Source organism: Zootoca vivipara, chromosome 13 (assembly GCF_963506605.1).
Source record: "Zootoca vivipara chromosome 13, rZooViv1.1, whole genome shotgun sequence".
Lineage (NCBI taxonomy): Eukaryota > Metazoa > Chordata > Lepidosauria > Squamata > Lacertidae > Zootoca > Zootoca vivipara.
In genome coordinates, this window is record NC_083288.1 from 20034972 (window position 1) to 20047100 (window position 12129).

The following is a 12129-nucleotide window of genomic DNA, read 5'->3' on the forward strand; positions in this document are numbered from 1 at the left end:
CTGTTTTACAGAGCAGGTACTATGGTGGCTTTGCTCAAGATCACCATCTGAGTCCATGGACGAGGAAATGTTTGAACTCAGGCCTTTGCCACCCAGTAGGCCCACCTCTCTGACTTTATTCACAACCAGACAAAACCTTATGCCACCAGCAAAATACACAGAGCATTTCCCTGGCCTTGGATGAACAACAAGAGTTTGAAAAGTGGAACAAAACAATAAAATAAAATAAACTGGAATAAGACTAAGGCCTTGTTGTGTGGTGTGTATGTGGAGATTCTGTTTTATTTTTCCTTCCCTTTTATATATTTACACTTCATTCTCCTCCAAGAGAGGGAAAGGGAGAGATATAATGAATCTATGTTTAAATCATTATATGTGCATTTTAAACGTCCCACTCCCCTTAATAATAATAAAAAAGAGGCAGTGGAGTTCCTCGAGGATAAAGCAGGCATTTTTTCCCTCTCCTGGCTCACTGCGATTTCACTTTGCGTGTAAGTCAAGACAAAAATTAAGGAGGAAACTCCTGCACTGCAATAGTTTTGGCGGCTTGACCGCGGCGATGAGTGTTGCGAGAGGGAAATGCCTTTAGAAAGGGGGGGTATAATTCTAACAGACTTCGTGTGGGGGGGAGATAAAGTATTTGGGGCGGGAGGCGCACTTTCAAGGCCAAAAAGTGATGGATGGGGAGGCAGACTGACGCTGATAGGTGCGTTCGTGTGGTTGTATAAACGTGCATCTTTACCCTGATTTACCTTAGAAAGTCAGATTTATGTATTGCAGTAGATGTATTATGTATTCTCAGCTTCCAGGTAGGCATATTTTTAAGAGGAGGAGCCGTGCATCTCTCTCGATCACCCTTTATGTTCTGATTGCATTCATAGGAAAAACGCTTGTCTTGCGCACACGTGCACGTACCATCTAGTACAGTATATTCCGTCTAATCGGACACCAGGGCCTCACTTTGGGAGCACGGCATTATTCGGTTCACCTTTCTCAAACCGCTTAACGTATGAAGATTTGGGAAATGTCATTTCGGAAGTGCAGAGTTGCCTGCGGAGGGAGGCTGAGTTGGTGGGCTCACTTCCCTCCCAGCATCTAGATTCTAGTGCGAAGAAAAAAGGCCTGGTGCGCCTGACCAAGCGCAGTATCTCCAAACATGATTTCTGCAGATATTTGAGGAAAGGGGGACACTTTAGCTTTGCACATGCATTTTCTACCCAGTCCTTTAGCTTGCAGCTTCTCTCTCTCTCGCAATGCAGTCTGCAGTCTCTGTGAGATGTGTGTATTAAAAAATAATAATGCTTCGAATAAAATATGTCAGCCACCTCAAACCCTGGATTCAGAAGCACGTTCTTGCAAGGATGGGAAGGGATAACCGGCGCATAAAACACTGACCATGCACTGACGAAGCATTCTGGAGATACTTTGGATACTTCGCCAAAGAATTTCGAGGAAATCAGGAAGTTTCAGAAAGGCAGGATACAGTTCCCATTTATCTCAGATGGATCATAATTGAATTAATGGTTTTCTAGTGATATACCCACGGTATTTCTTTCTTTCTTTCTTTCTTTCTTTCTTTCTTTCTTTCTTTCTTTCTTTTCTATTTCAAGTTCGAAACACTATAGCACTGCAGACTATTCCTTCTAGATCAGCCAATTCTAGATCTTTCCATTCAATTGTGTCCACTCCGTGTGGAGCAGGGAAATAGACGCTGGTATGTGGGGAGGGGGGCAGTAATCTGGTCTGGTGGAAAATAAATAAATAAATAAATAAATAAATAAATAAATAAATGTCGCCACCCCCATCCGTCCTATACAGAAGTCCGTCACGTGTGCAGGTCTCTCTCTCTCCCCTCTCCCCTCTCTCTCTCCCCTCACCCTTCCTTCTCTCTCCCTGTCTTGCCATAAAAGCATTTTCGCAATTTTTGTCTGGCCCCCTCCTCCCCAGCACGTCTCCAGTGGATGCGCCTCAGCCAATGAGCGCGCCACTCCGGGAAAGACGCCTCCTTTGCGTCGGGGGAGGGAGGGAAGATGAGGTGGGGGTGCGGGTGCGGGGAGAGAAGCTGACGCCGGGCGCCTAGGCGACCCTCCTTTGGCAGTCGCCAGCCTTTTAAAACGATCCTCGCCGCCTCGCCCGCCCCCCAGTCGTCCAAGCCGTGAGCCATCTGGTTACCCCGACCGAGAGCAGAGCGGAGCAAGCCGCGGGCGCCCATGCGCCTTCCCGCCGCGCTCTCCGCTGGATGGACCCCGACGCCGCCTTCGGAGAAGCCCGGAGGAGCCTGGATGAGGTGCCCGCCAAGAGCATGGACAGCTTGCTGAGCTCGCCGACGGCCTTCCCGGGCGGCGGCCACTGTAGGAACGTGGCCCTGGGCGGCCTTAGCCCGACGATGCACGGCTCCGCGTACCCCGCTCCGGCCCTGGACGGCCCTCCTTCCTCCGGCCCCGGAGACGCGTCGACAAAGCAATGCATTCCGTGCCCGGCCATCCCGCAGGCATCCTCGACGACCAGCGCCTCGCCCTTCTCCTGCGGATATTTCGGCGGTGCCTACTGCTCGTACCGAGTGGCCCGCGGTTCCCTCAAGCCGTGCCCCGCGCCGCCTCAGCCCGGCTACCCGACGGCAGCGGAGAAGTACCTAGACGCCTGCAGTTCGGCGCCCGCCGCCGCGGCTCCCGAGGAGTACCAGACGCGCCCAGCCGAGTTCGCCTTCTACCCGGGTTACGCGGCGGGGCCTTACCAGCCGATGGCGAGCTACCTGGACGTTTCGGTAGTGCAAACCATCGGAGGGCCTCCTGGCGACACCAGGCACGAAGCGCTCCTGCCCGTGGACCCTTACCACGAACCCTGGGCCTTGGCCGGGGGATGGAACAACCAAATGTGTTGTCCAAAAGATCAAAGCCCAGCAGGACACTTTTGGAAAACTGCTTTCGCAGGTAACCAATGCATTTTTTTAGAAAAAGAAAAAGAAAGAAAGAAAGAAACGGCCGCCTCTTTCTCTTCTCCCTCCGCCCCACCCCTGTCACTGCCGCTGCCCTACAAGGCCGCCAGATCCTCGGGGTTGATTTCGTGGTTTTCCAGGGAGCTGGGTGGACTAGACATCAGGGAGCGCTTGATCCCCAGAAGGAAAAGAGCTGGGGCCTCCATCCTGTCTGCTTTTCAACCTAGACGTGTGTTTGTTTGTTTATGTGTGTGTTTGTAGTGACTGCGGGTAGTCCTGGTTGGAAACTTTGCAGATGCAGTCCAAATCATCTTTGTTCTCAAATATTCGCCATCTGTTCTGGCGCCGATCCCTATATTAGCTTAGTTCTTGGGATACCTGCGTTGCATGTGTGTAGGTGTCTATATATCACACCCACCCACGCTACAATAAGATACGATCCAATATAATATAACCAGCCTAATTTCCCTCAGTTGTATGATAAATTAATGGTGCCCCCATCAGCTTCTGAGAGATATATATGAGAGAATTGTGTTCGGGAGTGTGTATAATTCCAAGCAATTCATATTGCAATTAAATCAGCTGCACACGCAGATATAGGCATCAAACATGGGTGGCTAATTTCACTGGCAGGGTGGCTAATTTCACTGTTGTATGAATTGCTCTCAGGGTCACCTGAAATATTATTACAAATTATATATGAGGTTAGACAACTATGTATGCCCTTTGTGTGTGAGTCTCTATGCTCTTAGTTGTTGCTGCTTTAGTTTGTGTATGAAAAATTCTGCTCAGAAAGGCTGTGAAATCTCACCTACTGGTTATTTTTCAACACCCAATATGACATGGCAGGTTAGAGCTTTTTATTTTATTTTCTTCAGTTACATACCTTGGATCCTTCAGATAATATCTAGAATTTAATATGAACCAGCTCTGCAACGGTGGAGTAGGCTTGATGTAATCATAACGTTAAAAACCACATGGGTAGTGTAATCATAAATGTCTCTGAGCATGTGGGGAGTGCCCTTCCCTCATCGCTGAGTAGTCCCCAGTCCGCCCCTATCACAAACCAGAATTAGGGCGAGGGCTTCTCTGTATGAGCACCCTCTATCTCCAGTACCTGCTATGCTATCAATATTGCTATCACATCTTGTCCCATTAAATCAGGTCAGTCTCTATAAAGGAGCAAGAATATATTGGCATTGCTACAGGTGCAGAATACTCTGTCTTAGATTTCCTACCCATCCAGCTTTCTGTGTCTGCATTTTCAGGGCTGTTCCTTTGTGTGTGTGTGTGTGTGTGTGTGTGTGTGTGTGTGTGTGTGTGTGTGTGTTGGGGGAAAGTGTTTATAAGAAGGCCAAATAAACACCCCCAAGTAAAATTGTGCACAATCAGATTGGTTCCAAGTGCCTTAGGGCAGATGCAGAAAATTATAGGCAATGCTAAGGCTGGAAATTATTGCTATTCCTGCCGTGCGCCCCAATGTATCAGTGGGACACTGATTGTAGAATTGAGACATAGGAACCATTTACTGGTACTTCCGCTGGAAGCCTAATGTTGCCAGTCTAGAGCAAATTGACTCTAAGGAAACAAATGAAGCTTCACTATCTACCAACCAGTGTGTTAAGGAAGGCAGGTTAACCTCAGTATTTCTGCTTTACTGGTCTGGAGTGGAGACCCTGCAAGATGGAATAGAGAAAGAGGAGACAAGTCCCTGAGACAGACTACAGTAGTCCTAAAGTAGGTAGGGACATGTTACATCCACAACAGCATAGTTAACTGTGGTGGGCCTAAGGCAGAGGGGTTATTGCCTTAAATATATCATGCACGGACAGGGTGTTTTTTTAATGTGGATGGGAGAGCCATCTTGATGCAAATAGGATGGGCTAGATTACTACTGGTACTTCCTTTCAGCTACTACATTCCCATGAGTCTCTGTGTGGCCTTCCAGTGACCACTCACCTAACTGGTGTTTAATATGACTTTGCCACAAGGGGTCGTAGAATCTTCCCCTGCTTTAAGCACAGACCTGCGGCCATTGCAGTGTGTGACTGCAACCTACCAAACCATTCATTCCGGCTCAAGCCCTATTAAATTCTGCAGGAATTCTCAGGGGGTAAGTGTGCCTTCAGTTGCATATCTAATGAGCAGTTGGTGGACTATCAGATGTGAGATGTCTTAACAGAAGTGAACCTGTTGAGTCTGAAAATAGATCTCCCAAGTCTATAACAAACAACAACAACAAATTAAGTTGGGAGCCAAGTATGTAAGGTTTGAGGTTGTGCAGAACTTTTAATCAAGCAGTAGAATTACCGGGTATGCAAAACCCCAACCAAGCTTCTTCCACAAAACATACCGATATATATTTACACTAGCCCAAGATTGAGGTTTTAATCCTCTTGCAGTGCAACAACAAATATTTATTCAATTAAATAAAAAATTCAGTCAATTACAGGAGACCCAACCCCTACCTATGTCTAATGACCTGACTTCTGATCCACTTTTGCATTTACTTGAAATAAATCTCATTTAATTTCTGTGGGACATCTTTCCACTTGAGTTTGTTTAGAATCGCTGCTAAACTTTTCCTAGGGGCAAAGAAAAGATCATTCATCTGCTTCTCTGCTTATTAATAATGAACTTGCTCTGCACTACATTTACACTGCTAAGCATTAACACAAAATACAACCTCAGTGCGGAAATGTTGCTTGTTTATCAATTTTCTTGAATTATTTCTAAATCATCTTTCAGGGCACATTTGCCTCACAAGGCAGTATACAAAAATTCATCCACAAAATGTAGTGGTATATAAAGCCATCACATTACATCTTTGAAATTGGTGACATCAATTAAAATGTATTACAACCATTAATGAAACAGAAATTAAAATGTATTAAGATTTCTCTTAAAAACTGCCAGCAATGGGGCCACATATACTTCCTGATGTGTGTATGTTGGGGGGGGGGATAATTCCACAAATAGGGAATTACTGTTGGGGGGGGGAATCCTGCCCCTAATACTCATAAATCTGAAACTTCTTAAAAGTGAACCACAGAGCATGGTAAATCTGTATATTTACCTCGAAATGAGTGCCCATAATGCTTTCTGTGAATGTAGTTGTAGACTGGCAATCTCCTCATTACTTTTATTAGCAGACACATCTTCCAAGCCACAACATATTAGCTTTGCTGGCTGCAGCAGCATCAATTACTGTATGTACTTTTCTATAATTCAGCCAAAAGGTGCAAAAATCTTAAAAGCAGTGAAACAAATTTTTTATATAAAGCATTTATATACCACCTTTATTTTTTCCTTTTCCTTTTTTAAAATGCCACCTTTCTGATGCACAACCTCCCAAAGCTTTTTACAAGATTCTGAAACAATATCAGAGCAATAAAATTTGGTATGAGAAGAGAAGATTTCTGTAGGAAAATAAATAAATATGACAAGCGCATTCTATGATGACCTTATATTTATGAGCAAGTAACTTTCTATACTCTGCATCAGTGTAACTATTTTGGTGCTGTAGGCCCCAATCCAGTGTCTCCCAATGTTTTAGGTGTAGTAGCAACTTCACAGTGCTCTGTGCTCCCAGTAAATACCAATGCAATTTTGTTTCAGAATTGCTCGTGTGAAACCCTACATTATCAATTATGCTGATTCAGTATTTCACATCTCATGTCTTTAACTGTCACCAGCACAACAACAAAAAGTAAGGGTGCAATAGCAGGATGATATGGAATATCCTCCTCCAGCAAATATGCCTGACATTGACATTTCTGCACCAGGTTAAGACCTACCTGCTTACCTGGACTTTTTTGAGTTGCTACGAGTAGCGCCTGTTGTTCTATGGAGTTGTGTTGGCTCCCTGAGATGTTTTTATGATTGATCTACAGCTGATTTTAGGCATGTTTTATCTTCTCTGCCTATTTCTTAGGTTGCTTGCACTGTAACTGATCTGTAACCCACATTGAGCTCATAAGATGAAGGGTGGTATACAATTGTATTAAATAAGTGAGTGTGTACATACTTATTTAATATTTAGTGTATGTATACATACATACATACATACACACACACACACACACACACACTTATTTAATGTGTGTGTATACATACTTATTACACACACACACACACACACACACACACACACACACACACACACACACACACTTATTTAATATAATTTTATACCATTTTCTTTTGCATGCAACCGCACTCAAATGAATGGGTCCTTCCATGCATCTGAATGGGGAATGTGCAGGAGAATTTTCCATTGGGGATGCTCTAATGTTTTTACTCAGTTATGCAATACTGATACGATTGCTATTAGTTACAACTGACTGCACAGTGAACAGTGGGCAATGAAATAAATTCATAACTATTCAAATTACGTAACAACAACAGCGTTTATACTGCAATAATGTGTGCTGCCTTCGATCATCACAGCATTGTATTGCTGTGGCAGTATAGCCCCCAAGGAATATAAATATTTCAGTAATGTATAACGCTGTGTAAGGTTATCTACCACCAGCATCTAGCATTATTTATTGGTGTCTAGGCAGGAAATAATTACTCCAGACAGACAGGACACACAAGCAAAAACCTCTGTCTCAAAGATTTAGTAAAATATTTTCTCAATATATTAATGGGCACATTTGAAGTTAAGCACTTCTAAATCTATGGCTTCCAGTGGTAGATTTTAACCATGTTCATACATCTCTTTCATTGAAGATACAATGGGAAATAAAAATATCTACCCTTGGCTGCATCATATCCATGTCTTTAAAAACTCATTTAGTAAAATGTACCAAATAACAGGGTCCTTGGAAAAGACCCTGATGTTGGGAAAGATTGAGGGCGCTAGGAGAAGGGGACGACAGAGGACAAGATGGTTGGACAGTGTTCTCGAAGCTATGAACATGAGTTTGACCAAACTGCGGGAGGCAGTGCAAGACAGGAGTGCCTGGCGTGCTATGGTCCATGGGGTCACGAAGAGTCGGACACGACTAAACGACTAAACAACAACAACAACAACCAAATATCATAAGACTCAACTGAGGATCTGAATTGCAGATGATGACTATAATTTATGTTAACTGATGTCCCACCCAAGATATTTAAATGTAGCATAGCTCCCGGATGAAATAATCTCACGTTAATTTTCAGATCTATGGGCCATACATTGACCACCCAAACAGTTTGACTGTTGTTTCATAAAGTTACACCACAAAGATGCTTAAGTGTTGGGTCACAAGTGTTAGGTCATAAGCTTTTTTTTTAAAAAAAACAACAACACAGCAGCACACTATAAAATTAATAAATAACCCAGCCAGATCTTTTGTTTCTCTTTCCCCATTTTTACTTATTTTTGGAAGTAAAAGTTGTAGCTCAGTCTTGAAATTTCATGAAAGCATCTTGCTTGTTTGCATCATAACCCAACAGTTCCTCAAAGCACAGTCTGTAAGTGTGGGAACATTCCCACAGTAAGAACATAGCAATCCCCTTTGTTAAAAAGCTTTATTACATTTTTTTTATTAAAAAAAAATCCACACATTATGAAATTGTATGCTTCTGTCTACTAAAATTATTTCTGCACTCACTTTATTTAGGTAACACTTCAGGTCCCAAAACACCATCAGCATATGGCTTTTTCCATCAGATACCAGTAACATGCAACAGCAAGTAACTATAAGAGGATTATTTCCTTGTACCATTCAGTTCTGCAGGTTATATTCATACAAAGTACCAAAACACAGTATTATTTTCTGTGAGCGCTATTCATTACTATAGTCTTCACCTCCAGCCATGTCCAAAACAGGACATGGGAAGGCTAGCAATCTGTTTGGTGTTAATGATTACATAGAAATGAAACACTGACAATAATTTATTAATATACAGGTGTGTGTGTGTGTGTGTGTGTGTGTGTGTGTGTGTGTGTGTGTCTGTCTGTCTGTCTGTCTGTCTGTCTGTCTGTCTGTCTAAATCTTGTGAATGTGAAGATGGTTGCTAAAATATATGTGGGTAATCAAAACCTAGTGCTGAATTTCATAACACAAACCCCTTTCCTAACAAAATATTTTTGGAAATCAGTTCCATTGAAATCAATAGGGTTTTGCATCAAATTATTTACAACCAGTGTAGAAGTTGCTCAGCTGATTTGAACCCCCCAACAAAGACATCTTAATCCAGACTAATTTGTCATCTTAAACCCTGCACTATTACTCTTTATAATAAATTAAACACCTACAGGAAAATATGTGGCACACTTTGCTTCTAAATACCGTTGGTTAAAATGGGTTGGAAACAAGTGAAAGGAATTGTTGGCAGGCAGATCAGTTAGGTAGAAAAATATCGATTTCTAAATTTTCCGACATCTGTATTTGACAGCCCACATTTGGCCGAATTGGGTTTTTGTTTTTGTTTTTTACGCACAACCTCCACATGATTTCAGTGGGATTTTACGCGCCGTGATTTCAGTGGGATTTTACGCGCAAAGCAAAGCAAACTTCTCTAAAATGGGGTTGTACTCTCGCAAAGCAGAGAAACGGCCTCACCGGCATCAGACAGAGGCCGGGGAAAAAGGCATGATGGCGGCAGATTTGTGTTTCGGGAACAATGCCTGTGAGAATAAATCGGGCAGGGGAGAAAATGAGGTGGTGAAAGATAACCAAGAGAGAATGAAATAAAACGGATAATATTCTGCAGAGTCTTCACTCGTGAGTTTAGGGACCAAGAAGAAAGTCCAGCGATTTTTAGAAGAGTCCATTTCGCTCGGCTGTGGCCTTGGGGGATTTCCTAGACAAAGGACTGGGCGGTGGTGGTTATGAGTTTCATTCCCCATGGTAGGCCTTCCTTCCTAACTCTCGTCTGAGTTTAATGCGCTCTCCTCTTTTCTTCCTTTCCTCCCTTCTGCCGGTCAGAAGCTGTAGGCCAGCACCCTCCCGAGGGGTGTACCTTCCGCCGGGGGCGCAAGAAGAGGATCCCTTACAGCAAAGGGCAGCTGAAAGAGCTGGAGAAGGAATACTCCAACAGCAAGTTCATCACCAAGGACAAGAGGAGAAAGATCTCCGCCGCCACCAACCTCACCGAGAGACAGATCACCATTTGGTTCCAGAACCGCAGGGTCAAAGAGAAGAAGGTCGTGGCCAAGGTCAAAAACACCAGTGCGCCCGCGCCTGCCACCACCAACAGCAACAGCAACAGCGGCGGCAGCAGCAGCACCAGCAGCACCCCGTGAGACGCAGGGACAAACTCTCGGAGGAGGAATCAATGGAAAGGCGGCGGAAAAGAAGCTCCCCCCGCGAGGAAGAGAGGGGGAAATTAACGCAGGCTTCTCTGCTGCCTCCCCAAGGCCTTGAGGGAACAGGAGATGGTGGGGGGAAGGAGGCCGCGGGCGGAGGAGCAGGAGGAGAAGGGAGGAGGAAACGAGAGCAGAATTACGCACGTGGACGCTTCAATGGCTTCTCCGCTCTGCAGCCTCCCGCCGTCTCCATTCTCCACCTCGGTGGAAGCCAACGAAATTCGCTTAGCGCTGGCGTGGCCGGCGGCCTCTCCTAGCCTCTCTCCTTTAAAAAAGAAAAAAAAAAGTTAATTATCGTCGTTGTTATTGTTATTGCTGTTTCCTCCAATAAGTTAAAACCCGATTTGCAAAGCAGACGGTGTTTTTTTATTTTATTTTTAAGCGATGCGTTGTTATTGTTTTTTATTATTTTATTATTGGGGGGGAGCTGGGAAGGGGAGAAGAAAGCCGTGTGCAATTTACAATTCATTTTTATGTGTGTTTTTTTTTCGGGGGGAGGGGCGTTGCCGCCTTAGCGCCATTGCTATGCGAATTATATTCTATTTTTCTTTGTACGAAGTTCCGTAATTCAGAGCTGCTTTAGGGGGTGGGGGGAAATACGAAAATAAAACCAAGAAAACGACAACTGCCTATCAATCGAACCGAATGTTAAATAAATTCTCCATAACCACCACGATGGCTCGGCTTGCTTTCGGTTCCGCTTGTCTGTTCGTTGAATGGGAACATTTTGCAGAAGCGAAGGAACAGACTGCTCTTTAATCTGTGTGAAATAATGATAGGAATTTTTACCACGAAGAAAATCTATTACACATACATACATACATACAACATAATCTATGTTTTAGGGGACTTGTAAATTTGAAAGGTTATAATCTATATTAAAATCTCAGCATTGCATATGACGAAATTAATATTTTAGAATGGCTTGTAAATTATATGTATATGTATGTACGTGTATATAGGCTAACCACCGATTGACGACTTTTTTGGGGGAGTTGATTAATCATGTGACAATGATCCCTTTATCGATTGCATTTAAATGAATTTGAGTACTACCAAAAGTTAATAAGTGCCTTGGAAGACACTGAACGATACGCTAGAGAATTTACAATACACAGCATACAGATAGTTGGAAGGGGAAGCCAACTTTAAATGTTTTATTTGTCATTCCCTATTTACCACTCCAGAAAAAGGACTTCCCTTGAAGCCCAGCCCCACGGATTAAAAACCTGCTAAAGCGTGAAGGCCTATTTTGCTTGTCTGTATATAATACAATGGAACATAAAGACTGAAACCATATATGCACCCTCAGAACCGGGGCAAATCGTTTTGAATCCAGCGAATCTTGTTGGAAAGTAAATATGGATGGGTAAATAATTAAAAAATGTAAATTGTATTGGATGTTGCCTAACTATTATTGACGTCCTGCTCCTTAGCTACATAAAATTGGGAGCTACTGGAGTTCTCTAAATGAATTGGTTTAGAATCCGGGTATTTAAAGGGGAGTTTGTGCGTGGGGGGGGCGGTGAGAGGAGGACCAGGAAGCAGACGCTTCTCCTAATGCAGGCATCCCCAAACTTTGGCCCTCCAGATGTTTTGGATTACAATTCCCATCAGCCCCTAACCACTGGTCCTGTTAGCTAGGGATCATGGGAGTTGTAGGCCAAAACATCTGGAGGGCCGCAGTTTGGGTATGCCTGTCCTAATGCCAGTGCATAGCACGAGGGTAGCCAATAGGACACCCTCTCTATGCTGTTGGACTCGGACTCCCATCAGCCTCAGGCAGTACAGCCTATAGCCAGGGATCATGGGAGATGTAGTCCAGCAGCATTTGAAAATCGCCACATTGGCCACCTCTGGTTTAGTCAATACTAATAGTGCGGTGACTGTA

At 43.8% G+C, this 12129-nt stretch overlaps 1 protein-coding gene across 1 annotated transcript; it reads left to right on the forward strand.

The window, feature by feature from the left end:
- Positions 1–2108: 2108 nt before the first annotated feature.
- On the forward strand, positions 2109–10651 carry HOXB13 (homeobox B13). The gene is made up of 2 exons (XM_035137155.2): positions 2109–2930; positions 9859–10651. The coding sequence occupies exons 1-2, from the start codon at positions 2240–2242 to the stop codon at positions 10173–10175; spliced, it is 1008 nt and encodes a 335-aa protein (XP_034993046.2). The 5' UTR covers positions 2109–2239; the 3' UTR covers positions 10176–10651.
- The last annotated feature ends 1478 nt before the right edge of the window (positions 10652–12129 follow it).

Excerpts from the sequence above, each read along its gene's own strand:
- HOXB13 (XM_035137155.2), top strand. The coding sequence starts at position 2,240 with ATGGACCCCGACGCCGCCTTCGGAGAAGCCCGGAGGAGCCTGGATGAG. Across the intron at positions 2,931-9,858 it reads TTGGAAAACTGCTTTCGCAG|AAGCTGTAGGCCAGCACCCT; the intron begins GTAACCAATGCA and ends TCTGCCGGTCAG.